At 65.8% G+C, this 17633-nt stretch overlaps 1 protein-coding gene across 1 annotated transcript in view; it reads right to left on the reverse strand.

Annotated features, from left to right (window-relative positions):
• KIF26A (kinesin family member 26A) overlaps nt 1-9883 on the reverse strand; it is a 37230-nt gene extending 27347 nt beyond the window's left edge. Inside the window, exons 1-2 of the mRNA XM_040257604.1 lie at nt 9629-9883; nt 9235-9480 (exon numbers count right to left, since the gene is read on the reverse strand). Of these exons, the coding sequence (XP_040113538.1) occupies nt 9235-9480; nt 9629-9883 (501 nt within the window). The remainder of the gene's footprint in view (nt 1-9234; nt 9481-9628) is intronic.
• Nucleotides 9884-17633: the final 7750 nt, after the last annotated feature.

Consider the following 17633-nt stretch of genomic DNA (forward strand, 5'->3'; position numbering starts at 1 on the left):
CCACGGGCCACAGATGGAAGCCAGACGCCCCATCCCCAAGCCACACGGGCTCAGACAGGCCCCCGGCTGTCACTGTCCCCCCACCGCCCCCCTGCCCGATTTTTCCAGACCCGACTCTGATGACTCTGGTTTTTCCACTCAGCGGGAGGCGGCTAATGGTGGGCTGGTGAGGGGAAGGGAGGGCCGCCTGCTACAGCCATTAACCCGACTTGAAAGGCGCCCCACCCGCCCCAGGCCCACCGCCCATTGTTTAGGGTTTCTGCCTGCGGTGGGGAGCCCGGCCCCCAGGGAGCACACCCCGGTGCCCCCGTCACATTAGGCTGGCTTGGCAAGCCAACTGCAGGGGCTTCCATGCTCATGGAACACCCCCAGACCACAGATGGTCTCCCCGGAGTTCCCAGGAGGGCCAGCCGCAACTTACTCAGGCCCCATCCCGTGGCCGAAGCCCCCGTGAGGGGCCAAGCCCCTCTTCCAGCACCGGCAGCCAAGCCCACTCCCCTAGGGGACCCTCACCACCATCACTGCATAGGGCCCACTGAGCCCCCCAGTCCTTGGGGGGCTCCCAGCGTGGGGCAGGCCCACCGCTCCAAGCCCTGTAACACGCACGACATCAGCAAGGAGGAGAGGCGCGGCTGGGATGACCACACAGAGAGCAGGGAGTCCTGAGCCCTTCACCGAGGCCAGGCAGCGTGGGCTGGGCCAGCACGGGGGCCAGAGGGCAGCTCAGGCGGAAGCTGGGCTGCTGAGCATCCCGGGACAGTCATTGCCCTCTGCTCGCTCAGACCCACAGCCCACCCCTGGAGACCAACCCTGCGAGCCTCAGGCGGGATCGACCCAGAGCAGGCCCCCTGCCCCCAGAACCCTGGCCTGGGGCTCGGGGACTCCTTGAGGGGGCTTCTCCTGGGGGCTGGCACTGGCCACTCCCAAGATGGGCCTCCTGGACACAGGAAGGCAAGGTGCTGACCCTGGGCAGCCCCCAGGGAGATAAAAGCCCTCGTCCTCAGCCACACCCCTGTCCTAGCAGAGCCCAGCACAGTGGGGAGCCGGGGGTGGGAGGGAGGGGTGGCCCACCCTCCCCGGGGCCTGGGGCAGCTCCAGGGAACACCCTGGGCCCAGGCCCCAGAGGAGTCACAGCCTCAAGTTGCAGAATTTTAACCCCCACCCATGAAAGGCCCAGCCAAGGCACCCACCCCTTCCCTCAGGAGCCCCGCACCTTCAGAAAGACAGTAATTACCCCACCACAAAATATTACTGTTAATTTCCTCCTTATGGTCGAATTAAACAGATATTTACTTGCATGTGGAAAATGTTTTTCTTCATTTGATTCAGTTTAGTGTAGTGTAACCCACCCGTGCACACTGCCTGGCTTTCGGGGAGGTCCCCCCACTTAAAAATGATGCCTCTCCATTCTTCATCTTGTTTCCAGGGTCGCCAAGCTGCTTTAAGTAATCCTTCCATTTTCTCCCGGGGGTGGTCATGCTGCCCCACCACAACTGCCAGGATGGGCTGCCCCCACCCAGGCCGGCCAGACCCACCCAGACAATGGATGGGAGTGACCAGCAACTGCCCCCCACCCCCATGAGCGCCCCACGGGAGTGGGGAGGGGGTCAGGTCAGAAAAGCCCCCAGGCTCAGGGCTGTGAGACCACCCTGTTGAGCCCCCATCATGCTGGGTTTTAAAAGGGGGCCTGGTCCCCACTGGCAGGGCAGCCAGGAGGCCCAGGGCCCAGAGGCCAGGTCTGGATGAACGCCTGAAGCCGCCACTCGGTCAGGCTCCTCGAGCGGGCACCAGGCACAGCCCGTCGGCCACAGCCCCCTCCTGCCCACCCCCCTTCCCTCCGCAAACAAAGCAGCTGGGCCGTGACCCTGTGTGGCCCCCGTTTCCCGAGTTGACAACAGGTCCAGGAAGGGATCCCGGGCCTCCGGGTGCTGCTGTCAAGGACGTGCCCAGGTCCCGTGCAGCCGGGCGGGCTGGGGCTGCCGGTCGGGGGCTCAGCTTTCCAGCCACCTGCCTCACCAATCCCGGGTCCTCCCACCACGGGGCGCCTCACCAGGGGCCCACCCTCAGCCCCAGGCCCTGGCGCCTGCTGAGTCCCAGGGGAGACCTGAGCCTCCCTTTGCCTCCCCGACCTGCAAGCCTGCAGTTCTGAGGCCCCGAGTTGGCACTGGAGGGGGGCCGAGGGGGGCACAGCCTGGCCCACCCAGCGCTGCCCGGCACCCATCCCCGAGGCCCTGTGCCAGGCGCCGGCCAGCTGGGCAGCTCGGGGTACACACTAGCTCATTGAGACCTCCTCCCCTCAATGGCCTCCCTGTCCACCACCCAGCGGGTGCCCCGGGGGGCAAGAGGCCAGACGGGCAGGAGGGTCCGGACGGGCAAGGGTGACGGAGAAGCAGCTCTGTCAGGACCCCGGCTGTTGGGGGCGGGGGCGCGGTGGGCAGTGTGCCTGGAGCACAGCTGGACACGGCCTTCAGTCCAACCACCCACCCCAGGCTCGGGCACTGCAGTGGACGTCAGTCTCCTCATCCGGACCACCAGGTGATAGAGCGCCTCCACGGGCTGCCCAGACCTACCCAGGGTGGGGTGTGCTGCCCCCCACAAGCCCAGCACCGCCCGGGCCTCCCAACACCACTCGGGGGGTCTGAGAGCCACAGCTGGGCATCCGACCCTTCCCACCAGCGACCCCACAGGGAGGAGAGGTGCCCGGCAGGACGACTGGCATCACCTCGACGCCCAGCAGCCCACGCCTCCCACAGGCCGCCTGCCCGGGCTGGAGAGTGGCCTCGGGGCTCCAGGATGACTAGCCTCCCAGGCACCACCACCTGGGAAACACCCTACCCGTGGCTGCTTTACAGACGGAGGCTCAGAGACCCTGAGACCCTGAGGCCAGGCCACACGCTTGGGGAGCAGACCTGGGGCCTAGAGGGTGGGCCACAAGGGAAGGGACGGGGCCCAGGACAGGGCCCCCAGGGAGGAGACCGGGGGGTCTGTGTCTGGGTCAAGGGCAGCCACCGAGCAGGTCGAGCTGAGAGGGCTTCCGGATAGTCCCTTGGGTTTCGAAAAGGCTAGGCGTGTGGGGCTGGCGGGAGGGTTCCAGGAGGCCAAATCGGCGGCGGCCTCGCATCAAGGCCTAGGGGGTGAACGGGGCCAGGGCGCCTAGGACGGGACCGTTAGGAAGGAGCAGGCCCGGGGCAGGCCCAGGGCCCAGCAGGCTCCACCCAGAGACAGAGCACCAGCCCGCACCCATCACGTGGGGTCAGAGGGCAGCAGGCACCACGGGGCCGGGACAGCCCCTTCCCAAGGCGGGCGTGGCGGGTGCTGGGCAGTGGGCACTGTGCTGTGGAGGACTCTAAGTCCGCCATCCCTGGGCCAGTCCAGCCCCCATGGCTGAAGCCAGGGAAGTTGCCCGGGACGGGGACCAGACCAGACAAGGCCACGGAGCCACCAGAGGGCCAGGAACCCCGCAGTCCACGCGGGTCCCTCAGCCACAAGACATGGCGCCAGAAGCGAAATCGCCTCCTCACCCAGAGGGGCCAGAGGGCTACTTGGCCAAGGACGCTGTCCCCTGACAGGGAGGGCCTGCCCGGGAGCGGCCACGCCACAGACCAGGAGAGTGTCTCCCCGTGTCCACCCAGCAGGAAGGGGAACCATGGAGGTCAGGGCTCCGGGGTGGAGGCCTGGGGCAGCTCCCGGAGGCCAGGCCTCCCAGCCTGGCTGCTTCCAGAAGCCTGACAGGAGTCCAGCTGGCCCTGAGCACCACCACCCAGGATCCCCGGCCCCAGGGAGCAGAGGCGTGGACGCCTGGTGGGCACCCGCCGGCCCACTCCCGCCTGAGGGACGCCGGGCCCGCTTCCCTCCTGTTTATCTATCACACCCTGCGTCTCCTTCCACACAAACTGCGGTGGCTTCCAGGAACTAGTCGGCATGAATTTTAGGCAAAACCACGTGGCTAACGACCATTCATGTTAGAGCAAGCAGGAGCGACCAGTTCTGACAGACAAGTAAGAAAGGGCCCGCGTGCCGGGCAGGAGCTGAAGAGTACGTTTGCTGTGAGCTTCCTGGCAGGCAAAGGAAAAAGAAAACCAGAATTTGCTCACCATTTAAGACAAGAACCAGCTCTTTTGACTTCCAGATTCAAGATTCCTTCAGGACACCTGATGGGGCCTTGAAGAGGCCCCAGTGACAGCATTAGTCCCCAAGCCGTGCCCCACGCCTTGTGACCCCGTGGACTGTAGCCCGCCTGGGCCCTCTGTCCATGGAATTCTGCGGGCAAGAGTACACTCACCCCCGACCCCCATCTCAGACCAACACAAGCCCCCAGCAAGGCTCTGAGCAGCTGAGAGGCCAGGCTGACGCCCGGCTCCCCAGCTCAGAAGAGGGGCAGTGAGTCACCACCATGCACTCCCCTGCTGGGCCCCACCACTGACCACAGCTGGACTCCCCTCAGGAAGCTCCCTCCTGCAAGATGCAAAGCCCCCTCACCACCCCAGCCCCAAAGCCCCATCCCCGCTTCAGAGGGCAGGCACTCATGACCCAAAGCTCAGTCCCGCCCCCCACAGCCTGACCTCACCCCCAAACCCCAGACCAGCAAGGACACAGGACGGACACACGGAGCCCATCATTCCACCTCGGGGCCCAAGGAAGCCCCCAGAGACAACAGGAGACAGCAGCCAGACCGCCATTCATCCAGGGAGCAGGGGCCGCCCAGGCTCAGGTCCCCACGGCCTGTGCCCTCCCCAGCTGAGTCACCAGGCTCCTGCCAGCTGGGAGGGTGCCCAGCAGCCAGCCCCAGGGAGCACCGCCCCGCTGCTCTGGGGCCTGCCAACACCAGGCTCAGCTGGAGAACGCTGCTGACGCCAGGTGCCCCGCCCCGGGGAACCCCCAGAAGCTGGTAGGGCTCCGGCCAGGCTTCAGACAGTGTGGGGGGCTGGGTCCAGGACCTGGCTGCAGGCAGCAAACACTCAGCATCAGCTCGGCCTAGCCCTGGCCTGCCACAGAGCCCACCACTGCATGCCAGCGTGGTCACAGCTGGGGGCCGTGGGCACAGGGCACACAGAGGCCCGCCACCCCCGAGCCAGCGTGGAACGCTGTCCAGGGTGGACGGGTGTTCCCGGACAGAGATGGAAGGGTCTCCCCGCCTCCAATCTTAGAAACCTGGCCATGTCACCCCGGGCCGTGCACAGGACAAGCCACAGCCTTCTGGGCAGCCTTCGGACTCGACGTCCAGCTCAGGGAAAACCTGAAGCAGGGCTGGGCCCGCAGGGCTGGGCGGTGGTTCTGGAATTTCACACGGCCGGGGAGGACAAGAACCCCCCTGCCCGGGTGAGCGAGAGAGTCACGAGCGTGAAAGGAGGGTTGATCCCTTTCCCCCATCGGGGCGATAATCGATTCAGTGCCAATACTGACACATGGAAGTCACGGTTCCCGAGTCGCCCCCTTGGCGTGGTGCATCTGGGTGGCAGCTGGAGCGGACCCCCAAGAAGGAGCCCTGCCCCCCTGGCAGCCAGGGCCCACTGTCCTCCCTGGGGCGCTTGTCAGGGCCCAAGGTCCAGCTCAGCAGCCCTCCAGACGAACCCAGCTGGCGTGGGAGGGACAGTCGGGGCCCTCCGTCATTCAGCAAACGTCTCTGCAGGGCCCGGCCCCGTGCCTGCCCTGACACAGCGCCCAGCCTGGCAGAGGGACACTGGCCACAGGGACCACACAGCAGCCACGCGGAGGAAAGGGGGGCGGTGGGAAGGAGGAGCGATGAGCGTGGTCTGCGGGAGCCAGGGACCAACTCGCCAGGGAGCACGGGGCCTCGGTTCTGACCCTGGACAGACTGGCCAGAAGCCAGGGACCAACTCGCCAGGGAGCACAGGGCCTCGGTTCTGACCCTGGACAGAGTGGCCAGTGCTAAGCTGGAGGGCACTCGCCTGCGGCTAAGGAGGAAGGCCCAATCTCGGGCCCTGGTTGCAGGGCAGGGGGCGCTGGGAGCCCCCAGCAGGGGCTACTCAGAGGCAGGGGAAGGGGAGGTGGGGGCACTGGGGAGGAGCGGCCCGGGGAGACCACGAGACAGACCAAACCACAGGCTCCGGGCCCTGCAGGGCCCCAGGGATCACTCAGAAACGAGGCCCAGGACCTGTGAGAGGAGAGGCGCCTCCGTAGGGGCCCAGGGGCCCCAGCCTGGCCCCTTCCCGCCAGGCCCGCCTCCTGTCTGGGTTCAGGCGAGACAGCCTCTGGGTGGGCTCCAACCTGGCCGGGCAGAGTGTGTTCCCTCCCCCGTGTCCTCAGGGGCAGTGGGGCTCAGAGAGGGCAGGGGACACGTCCTATCCGCCCTGGGGAGGAGGTCCCTGGACGGGAACCTCAGTTACCCTCACTGGCCAGATGGAGAAACGGAGGCACGCACAGGAGAAGGGGGCACAGGCAGCCAGGGAGACGCGGGCTCTCCACCTAGGTCACCCAACGGCTGGGCAGGCCTCAACCGCCACCCACCTCCAGTGGGCACCAAAGACCCGGACACAGAATGAGCCTGAGCCCACATCCCAGGAAGCACCTAGGGCCCAGGTGTGCAGGCACACGTATGCCAGATGCGGCCCCACACACCCGGGAAAGGGGTGTAAAGTTGGTCCTATCCGACTCTTTGTGACCCCATGGACTGCAGCACGCCAGGCCTCCCTGTCCCTCACCATCTCCAGGAGTTTGCTCAAACTCATGTGCATTGAGTCGGTGATGTCATCCAACCATCTCATCCTCTGCCACCACCTTCTCCTCCCTCCTTCTATCTTTCCCAGCATCAGGGTCTTTCCCAATGAGTCAGGTCTTTGCATCAGGTGGCCTAAGTATTGGTCCCGGTACAGAGAGGGAAATCGAGGCCACAAGCTCCGAGTGAACCTGCCCGAGGTCCCACAGCAGGGAGCCGTCCGTCTGCTGGCAGGAGGGTGTACCAGAAGCCAGCGAGGGGTCAAGCCCTGGCTGGGATTCTGAGGGCAGAGGATGGGATGGCTGTGGGCTGGTGGAAAGATCAGCCTCTGTCCACACCTGAGACCCAGCAGGGACCCCTGAGGAGAGGGCCTCTGGGCCAGGCGGGGGTCCAGGCTGCACCCTCATTCACCCCCTGCCCTGGGAGCCCAGCAAGCCACCTCCTGCCCTGGGCATCCCCAGAGGCCCCTAGTGTGAGACTGGGTGAGAGGGCAGCCAACAAAGCTCTCTGTGACCTGCTGAGCGCCGTCCTCACAAAGCTCACCTGCTCAGGGCCAGAAGCAAGAAGGGCCCCCAGGAAAAGTCTAGGAACCACCTCTGCGTTCCAGCGCCTCAGCTTCTGAGCAGAGCCCAGTGCCCTTGGACCTTGGGGCCAGACTCCTGGGAGGACCCGCAGGTGCTCAGCCAGAGCCGGTCACCCAACCCTCCAGCGGCCCGGCCATTACCCAGGGATGCCCCGCCATCCCTCCCATGCCGAAAGTGGATGCAGCCATCCGGGCAACACCTGCTCCGCTGCCCCAAGGAAAGCTCTGGGGAGGCCAGGAGAGGCCTGCTCTCCGAGGACAAAGACACCCACTGAGACCCAACCACCCGTCCCAGGGCCCGGGAGGCTCCACTGGAGAGCCTGCAGCCCCCTTGGACCCGCCTGCAAACCCTCCAGAGAAACAGAGAACGACAGGGCCTTCCCTCCCTCGGGCACAGCACTGCCAGATTGAACAGCACCCCCAGAAAGGCCGCTGGAGGCTAGCCCCATCTGACAAAGGAGGAAACAGCGGGGGAGGGGGCCATAGAGAGGAACCGCGCTTAGGACCTCGGTCTGCTGGGTGCCAGGGACAGCTGGGGAAGTGGGTGAGCCCTCAGCTGGCACTGAGGGGTACCCGTCGCCAAACTCAAACTTGGAGAGGCCACGGGAGGTGGAAGTAAGCACTCTGGGTGTTCGGGGCCTTTCCTGATGAGCTTGTCTGCAGGAAGAGACCGCCGAGACCTCCCAGGTGAGGGACCCTGAGTCCACCAGCGACTGGTGTGACCTGGAGCTCGAGGATCAGCTGCCCACCTGCGACCCGCCAGCCGCACGTCCAGCACCACCAGGCAAAGCCTGGCTCCGTCAACAGAGCCCCTCCTCTCTATGGCCTCGTCTGCCCCTAATGGGGGAGCAAGATGGCCCTGTGGCTCTGACAGGCCCCCAGCGTATATCCGCAAATATGCTCTCCTGGAGCCTGAAGATGGTGTGTTTTTAAGCAAACTCAGGCCATCCGGGGCACAGAGCTTGGCTAAACTGCACCCCCTGCTCAGAGCAGCAGATGTGGGAGGTTCCAGCCCCAACCCAGGCCAGGCCACAGGCCCCTCCCCTGACTGCCGAGAAAGGGTGCCCCGGGCACACACCAGACTTACGTTCCCCTCCTGCCCCCTGCCCATGCCCACACTACAGGGAACACGGTTGGACTCCAGGAGGCCAGGGTCTTGCCCAAGACCGCGGGCCTCCTTGGAGAACTATATTTAGATTCAATGGGGATTATTCGGTCTTACTTCCCAGGACAGCTTTCAGAAAGGCTGCAGGTCCGGCGGGAAGGGCTTCCTCTGGAGACCCCACCCCCCCACCTTCCCAGGCTGTGCAAACTTCCAGGGTGCATTGTTCCGGGAACAATGGTCTTGCTCCTTCCAAGACCAGGGCGAGCCCATTGGCTGCAGACCTCAGCAGGGCCCAGGCCCCTGGCAAACACCTTGGCAGCTGGACCGGAGCCTGGGGGAGCACACGGTTGACCACGGTCTCCAGTGGCAGCGCCCCAGAGTGTGTCCCTCACACGACTCACCCACAAAGCAGGAAGGGAGCAGCGAGGGCACCCATCACAGCGGGGGGGACCCACCCCTGGCCCTCCAAGCCCTCCTGCCCCAGGTGTGCAGTTTCCAGACACTTGGCTGGGGGCCCAGGTGCCCCAAGGGCAACAGCGCACGGGGTGACCTCTTCTGCAGGCAGGGCAGGCGCTGTCCCGCCCAGGGTGGAGGCCTTGCCGCCTCCCTCTCTCCCCTCCCCCTCCCACACACAGACTGGATTCCAGCTGCCGCCTGTCTGCAGCGGGAACCCGGCCCAAGCCCCCTCCAATCAGACCGTGGGACCCTCTGAGGATGAAGCCCCCCAGGGGTGTTAGACACGGAAACCGAGGAGGCAGGAGATGGGCCAAAAATCCACGGTGGAGCTTTGCGCCTGCCTCCAGCACCCGAGTCTCCCAAGTTCCAGCATGGGCCCTGCCCTGGGGACCGGCCCGACGAAGAGCCACTTACCCGGAGGGGTGTCCCAGGCCCGCTGACCAGCTTCCAGGCCTGTCGCTTGAGTTCGGCGAGCTTCGTGTGGCAGTGACGGCACCATCCGCCTCCACCGGCCGAGGGGCCTTGTTCGGCGCCCGGCCCGGCGCCCTCGGGCGCAGGGCGGCTCCCGCATGGGTCCTGCTCCGGCCCGGCGGTCAGCCTCTTGCGGGGGGACACTTCCAGCAGCTGCAGCGGCTCCCGGGCCGGGCCGCCCTCGGCCACCTGCGGGGGGAAGGGGACAGTGAGCCTGAGCCGCTGGGCGGGGCCACCCCAAGGACCCAGGCCCGGTGACGAGACCTCAGTGCGCCCCAGCCCGAGAGTGACGCGCTCGACAAAAGTTAGGAGCGCTGGGCGCCGACCTGCAGCCCACCGCGTTCTTCCATCCCAGGAGGTCCTGATGGGGCTCCCCCCACCCCAGCAGGAGGCCCGGCGCCACCCGCGCGGTGCTCCAGGCCCCGCCCCCAGGGGACGCCGCGCGCCCCCCGCCCGCCCGCCCGCCAGCATCCTCGGGGTCCCGGGATCGGTCCCGCACCGCCTGGCGGCCCGCAGTCGCCCGCCTTCCTCTCGGGCCCTCAGCGCGTACCGCGGGTTGCGCCGCGCACAAGGGGCCGCCGCGGCTGCCCATGGCCCGGACGCAGGAAGGGCTGGGCGGGCGCTTCGGGGCCACCCGGGCTCTCCAGGGGCGCCGCAGCTACGTGATCCGACCCAGGGACGCCCCCATGGCCCGTCCGGTCGCTCCGAAGTTCGCGGCGCGAGCGAGCGGAGAACAGAGCTCCGCGGCGGCTGCTGCGGCGGGCGCGCACGGAGGCGAGGGCGGGGCCGGGGCGGGGCCGGGTACTCCGGGGCGGGGTGGGGCGGGGCTCCCGGAGCGCGGCCCCCCCCATCCGCCCCCGCCGCCCCAGGCCTTCGCTCCGCAGCGCATGGGGGAAGGGGTCACGCATCACAGCGCGGCCCCACCCGCTCCGAGCCCCCCCAACCTGTTAGGCGAGTCTCAGTCCCAGGGAGGGGCGCTGGGGGCCCGCGGTGAGATACCCCGTACACGCGCGCGCGCGCGCCTGGCCGCTCCGCTCCCAGGACACTGGGGTCTCCCGGGAGGCACCAACCCACTCGTCACTTTACAAGCGGGGAAACTGAGACCGCCGTGGGGAAGGTCTTGCCCAAGGTCACACATCGAAGTGGAAGGGGATGAGCCCCGGCTCCCGGACTCCCGATCGCTTTCCCCCGAAATCCAGGCACTCCGCGTGCCGCTGAGACCACCGTCTGTGTCTGTCGCGCGTGGGTGAGGCTCGCCGCGGTCTGCGCCCCGGAACGTGCGCCGCTCACGCCCGTGCATCTGCTGTGTCTAGGCGTGTCGGCAGACAGCACACGGGGCTTCGCAGCCGCGCGCGTGCAAGAAGGCGAGTGTGCGCGCCGTGCGCCCGGGAAGCGGGAGGAGGTGGCCCCGGGGGTGCGCGCGGGACCTGTTGTCAGCCGGCATGGCAGATGGGAACTTAGCTGCGGAATTAATTGCCTGTTTGTCTCCGGCTGGGAGGTCGCCCCCCCAACCACCGCTCACCCCCCCGTCCCCCACCCCCGCTCCGGAGACCAGTTGCTCCCGCTCCGGCTCGGGCCTCGGGGTCGCCGCTCTCCGAGAAGGCGGGCTGCGCGGCGTCCGGGCTCTGGATCCGCCCGAAGCCCGGGGTCCGGGTCGGCGGGCGCGGCCGCCCGGCTGCTCGTGACGCGGGCGCCCCCTGCTGGTCGCCGCGTCCCCGCCGCCGCCAGGCTCCGGGGAGACCGCGCGCCACGCGTCCCAGGCGGAGAGGCGCGCCTAGGAAAACCGTGGTCCTGGTGGAGACCCCAGCCGCTGCGCGCTCCCCGGCACGCAGATTCCGCCCGCTCCTCGCCTCTCCTGAGCCTCTCAAAGCGACTCCTCCTTTATGTTTTGCCCCCACCCTCCCTGTCTCTTGAACGGGCCTCACTCCCCAAAAATATAGAGGAGCGCGGTGATCATGCCCCTACCGCCTCTCCGAGTCTTTAATGGCCTGCAACGCGGCAGGGGGGGCGCACAAAGTGGACAGAGGCTACCCACTCTCATTCCACGGTCCCACGCCGCCCAGCCCGTTTCCACCCGGCCCGGCGGCCGAAGATCCCCTCTTTCCCAGCTCCTTTAAGCCTCGTAAAGGACAAGGGGCGTCAGCACCTCGTTCGCATCCCCCGCCCCGCAACTGCTCCGGAACAAGGACACACACACACACGCAGGCCCGGGAAGCGCGGCTGTGCGTAGCACACCCACGGCCACATTCCCCACCTGCACCTCCAGAAACACGTTGGCGCAGGAGCCCCGGTCCTGTGTCTGGGACCGGCCACGCCCGCAACTTTGTCCGCACGGTTGCGACGCTTCCAGAAGCACACGCTCGCACCCTGCACGCGGGTTCCCAGGAGTGATCAGACTCAGCCGCGCGGAACCTGGACCACTTCGGGACTCAGGATCAGCCACGAGACCGCCGGCCCTCTGCCTCGCCCTCCCCAGCAAGGCGCGCGGTGGGACGCCGACGGTCCCGCTGAGAGGAGACAGGTCAGCACTAACGCGGGAAAGTGCGGCCCGGCCTGCTGGACGCTGCTCAGGACCTGCCGCCTCTTTCCCTCACCGCGAGCCGCGGGAGCCCCGCCGCAAAGTCGCGGGACGGCGCCGCTGCCGCCAGCGGGGGTCCGCCGCCTGGCCCTCACCTTGGTTCGGCGCCGCAGGAGGTGGCTGGTGAACCCCAGGATAATCTCCGAGTCCAGGCAGAGCGCCCCCACCTCCAGCAGGCTGGGCACCTTGCGGGGCGCGCCACGGGGCGGCTCGGGCGGCCCCGGCAGCGCCATGGAGGAGCCGAGCGCGGGGAGCGCAGCGCGGGGAGCTGGCCCGAGCTCCTCCCGCCGCTGCAGCCGCCGCCTCCTCCCCGCCCGCGCGCTCACTGGCCGCGCTCCCGCCGCCGCCGCGCTCCGCACGGGACCGCCAGCCGGGTCCCCAGTCCTCGGAGGCCCGCGCCCACCGCCCCTGCGCTTGCTCGGTGCCGCGCGCCCCCGCGCTCCGGCCCCTCCCGCCCGCGCAGACAGCGCCCCCTTCGCCCGCGCGGCGAGCTAGACTTCCAGACACGCAGACTCGAGGAGCCGGGCGCGGGGTGAAAACCCTGCAGGCCATGGGGCGGAGGATGGGGGCCAGGACCTGGCCTGGGTCTGCACCCCTCTGCTTCGCGCGCCTCCTACCCGCTGCTCTGACTGCGAAGCACAACGACCCGGAGGCAGCGCCAAGCGAGATTTCGCCAAACCGATCTCCAGTCCGCCCAGGGGACCCCGCACCTTGGGTCCCCAGTCCCTGGCCACATGTAGGGAGCCCAGTGACCTTGCGATCCCCCCCCCCCCCGCTCCACGCAGCTACCCTACCCGGGGTCCCTCCTCGGAAGCCCTCCATCCCACACCGCAGCCTGAGCTACGGACTCCTAAGGCCCGCCCCGCCAGGACCCCAGAGTGCCCCCACTCCAAGGACCCCGATTCCGCACCCATCTGCAGCCTTCTCTGTCCTTGACCTGGGCCCCTCCGGCCGATCCTGGGACTCACCACTGGCTGGAGGATCCCTGCTCTTCGCCGGGTGCGACCAAGGGTCGGAGTCAGTAGCAGGACCCTTGGGGAGCAGGGGGTGGATTCCACCTGAATACAACCCAGGCCGAATCCCGCGCTCCTACTATGCGCAGCCCCCAGCCTCGCAGGCTGGGCGGGGCAGCCCCTAGGGGCGCAGGCGGGGGGGCGGGACGCCTGCCTGGGGAGGATGGAGCCCCAGGACAGGGTAGACTAAGTTAGGCCCTCGGGGAGGTCTTTGGGAGTCAAAGCAGGGGAGGGGGGTATTCGGGACCCCGCCAGGGGGGAGATGAACCTGAACAGGACCTGGAAGGTAAGCAGGCGCAGAGGGACGACCGAAGAGCCGAAGGCCTGGAGGTCTCAGCGCCGGGACGTTCCAGAGGCGCAGGCGCGCTGTCGGCCTGACGGGACGCCGGGCCAGCCTCGCAGCCACCTCTGCGCCCTGGGAAGGACCATGAATCTCTCGCCCCCAACTCTTCATCTGCCGGGAGACCCTCCTGCTTCCCGGAGTTCCACCGCTGACATTCCTAGTGGCAGACGGAAGACTTAGTCTCCACCTGACTACACCGATGGGCTCGCTATAAACGACTCACCTGCCGGGCGCAGGACTGCAGGACCGCTGCTCTGTCCCACCGGGGCCTCGGGTCAGGCGAGACACCGCGGGGGGAGCTGCCCGGCCCCTGTCCTTGAGGCCAGCCCTGGCCTGGGGCAGAGATCAGGACAAGCCGTAAAGGGGGCCAGAGTCCCCCCTCAGCCCCCTCCTCTCTGCTCCAGAAGGCCACTCCAGGGACCTCCCAGCCTCCTCCCTCCCGCTCGGACAGGCTCTGCAGAGGACTGTCCAGCCTCCCCTGTCCTCCAGCACCCTGAGCCTGAGGGGGCTTCCTCCAGTGAGCCCTGCTCTTCTGGGAGGTGGCCACCACTACCTCGGTGGATTGATTAAAGCCATCATGGGGATTTTTTTAACATTTAATTTACCAAGCACACCGCGGCCAGTCAGAGCTGTCCCCAGGGAAATCTAGGCCAAGGGAGCAAAAGAGAAAAACCCCTGCAATTGAGCAGAGCTCTGACAGGATTAATTGCGGGACTCAGCTTCCAATCAGACCCCACGTGGCAATATTTCAGGAAGGCGGGAGGACACCAGGCTGCCGTGGTCAGATTCCTGAAGTGGATATGGGGAACCCAAGCTCACCATACCGCCGCCGCCATGATCTGCTGGGGACACTGGAAACCCCCCACCTACACACACACACACACACACACACACACACACAGCGCCACATGCCACCCCCAGCCCACCCCCAGCCAGCCTTTCAAAGAGGGGCCAAGCCCCTCCAGCCAGCAATCTGAGAGCTCGGCAGGCACCTGCCCAGCATCCACACTGCACTTCAGAAGATGAACACCTGCAGCCGTTTCTCCCTGATGGTGGGGACCTGGACGAGTCAGGGAGTGGGCAACAAACCCTGACAGTTGGTCCTTGGTGAGAGTAGACACAGGTCAAAGGCCGGGGCTCCCGGAAAGATGCCCAGTGTGTGCTGCACGGCCAAGTGCGTGCTTCTGGAGAGCATTTATGCCCATCAAAGCCTGGGCCTTTCCTGGGGGAGATGCTGCAGACAGGCAGGAGTTGCTGCTTCAGTGCACAGGAGAGGGTGGGCCAGGGAGAGGCCGTGTGGTCTTAACTCTCATCCAGTTTATAGCCATGAGTTTCGGTATTTAATCAAGAGGTCAGGAAGGGCTGGAGTGCCTATGCTGCCAGACACAGAATGCTCTGAGGTCTGAGACCTAGAACCACACTCAGCATGGAGCAGCCCCTCCTCCCCCTTCCACGGGCAGCGTTGGGGAGGAAAAGGGGGGTTGCAACCTTCCCAGCCTCCCCACGTCTGGTCAGCTCCCCAGGCTCCCCATCAGCCCCCTTCCAGAAGGCTGGGCTCGTGCCTGGAGCGGGAATTTTGCCTCCGGAGGGCAGCCCATGATGACAGCCCCATTGTGTCCGTGAGAGAAGTCCACCTCAGCTCAGGGCCTGGGCCCCTGGCCAGGCTTTGTCCCTCCTCCTCCTCCTCAGCTCCCAGGCTGGGGTGGGGTAGGCTTCGGGTTGGGAGCAGGTCAGCCTTTTTGCCAGTTCTCCTGGGGTGGCTGAGTGTGTGATGGGGTTCGGGATGGGGGGAGAGGCACTCATCTTATTCTCACAAAAACCCTAGAAGCGGGCGTTGTTTCGATCTCTACCACACAGGAGAGGAAACAGGCACAGCGTGAAGTTGCCAGAATGCATCCCAGTTAGTCTGGATTGAGAATGTGTGCAGGGAACCCCTTCCTCCCGGGGCCTGGCCTCAGTAGTGCCGCTGTGTGGGGCAGGACAGGACCTTGGCCTGGGGGCTCCCCTCCTGTGGTCAGAAGAGGAGGTGAGGATAGTCAGCTCCCCCGCCCCACCCACACCCCACCAGAGTGGATGGCAGGATAAGGTAGTCAAATAGTAGGAGAGTGAGAACAGCAGGGTGGGGCTGGCCGCCTGAAGAACAAGGACCTCACAGGGGCCAGCCCCTGCCCCCTGCCCACCCTCCGCCCTGCACCCCCGCCCAGCACCCCAGGCCAGGAGGAGCCCCGGGCCCAGAGCGAAGGGACCCCTCCGGCACGGTGGATTCAGCACCTTGGCCAGCGCCAGCAGAGCGGCTCCAGCTGGCCCAGAACCGCCTCCACTCTCTCTACAAGTCAGGCGGAGTGGGCTCAAGGCCGGTGGGGGCGGGGCGGCGGGGCGGCGGGTCTTGGGTGTCGGGTTTCCATCACTCATTCACTCAGTTCACTCGCCCTGGAGCCGTTCGTGACTCCTGCTGGCTCTCACCACCCTTGGGTCGTATCCATCAGCATTTCCTCTTCCTGCTCCCCTGACAGAAGGTCCAGAGTCAGACTGCTCTTCCCAGCCTGTGCTGCCCGGGCCCCGTCTCAGCCACTCTCACGCTTACTGCAGAGGCCTCTCTCTGGAGGCTCTGTGACCACTGCCATCCCCTTGGATCCCCCCGCGTCCCACAGACTCCTCGCTGTCACTGGGCACACCCCTTCTGGCGCTCACTCTGCTGTTCCCGCCACAGGGGACGCCGGTCCCCAGACATCCACTCTGCTCTCTCTCTTTTCTGGAAGGTCATCTTCACAGCAAAGCTCTCCTTACCCACCTTACCTAAATCCCCAAACCCTCCCAACTTTCCCCAGCACTCCAACGCTCTAGTTTTCCTCCTCAGCGCCTACCGTGCTTACTGTGAATGTTTCTTATTTGTCTTGTTTATGGTCTATAATCCCCATTAGATTCATTGGAAGGACTGACACTGAAGCTCCAATACTTGGGCCACGTGATGCAAAGAGCCGACTCATTGGAAAAGACCCTGATGCTAGGAAAGAGGAGGACAGGAGGAGAAGGGGATGGCAGAGGATGAGACAGTTGGATGGCATCACCGACTCAGTGGACATGAGTTTGAGCAAGCTCCAGGAGATAGGGAAGGACAGGGAAGCCTGGTGTGCTGCAGTCCATTGGGGTCACAAAGAGTCAGACATGACTGAGCAACTGAACAACAATCGTTATTAGAATATTGGCTGTTCCTCCCACACCTGGCACAGAATGGGTACCCACTGATAGCTGCTGAAGAAACAAAGGCCTGGAAAATTCCCCCACATGCTTTTTGTTGCCATTTCCAGGCGATTTCCTATTGCAGAGGGTCCCTACCCTCCACCCCAACCTAGCTGCAGCCCCTGCCAGCCCCCTGCCTGCATGCCTGCTCTGGCCTCCTCACTGGCCCCTCACTGGCTCCTCCCCACCTCCCACCCCATCCAGAACAAGGCCACAGGGCCAGACACTGACCCTGGGATGATTTGACCAGACCCACCCAGCCCAGCCCTGAGTTGACCAGCCTGAGGACACTTCCTGGCCCAGATGGAAGCTTTTCTGATCTGTCTGCACCTCCCCGGCACTGAGTTGTCCCTAAACCCTGTAACCAGTGGCCTCACTGTGACAGGTACACTCTGGCCCACCATCCCAGCCAGCCAGGGCTCCCAGGCCTGCTAGAAATCCTGAGAACCCTCCCATGGTGCCCCCCTTAAAGTGGCAGCCCCTCAGCCTGGCAGCCTGCAAGGTGCCCAGCCAGGATCGCCTCCTCCTCTTTGGGGCTCAGCTCCTTTGCTTCTTTTGTCCTCTTTGCCTAGATTTCCCCTTCACAGCTGGCCAACTCCAGCTTTGGGTCACAATCAGATGCCACCTCTTCCAGGAAGACTTCCAGCCTAGGCAGAACCAGTCCTGGCACTCCTGCCACATGTGGCACAGATATCACCGACTCCCAGGTATCAGAGAATGTTTAAGGGAGCCGGGAAATCAGCCCGAAAGGTCGCAAGGTAGCAGGAGCAGAGCCCCGCTTCCCGGACTCCCTGGGTTGGTGGGGTCAGACAGGAGAAAGCAGGACTCTGGGAAACCAACCCCCTGCGAACACACAGCCACGGACGCAACAGGGACACTGCCACTCATGGCCAGCAGAGGGCGCCCTTTGGCCACAGTCTCTGATGAAAAAGACGTGTTAAGAAACTTGTTTCCCTCTTACACAGAGGGAAAACTGAGGCCCCACGAGGGGCTGCAGCATCCCAGAGTGAGAGGTGAGAGGTGAGAGGTGCCAGTCCTGAGGCCTCCCCTCCGCGTGCCTTCTGGTGTCCCCTGCCCACTAAGCCCTGCTAATCCCTCGGGCCTCCCCCAACCCCCAGCTCTCTCCTCCCCTCCCCCAGGTCCTGCTCCCTCTCCTGCTCAGAGACCT

Source organism: Oryx dammah, unplaced genomic scaffold (assembly GCF_014754425.2).
Source record: "Oryx dammah isolate SB20612 unplaced genomic scaffold, SCBI_Odam_1.1 HiC_scaffold_16, whole genome shotgun sequence".
Taxonomy (NCBI): domain Eukaryota; kingdom Metazoa; phylum Chordata; class Mammalia; order Artiodactyla; family Bovidae; genus Oryx; species Oryx dammah.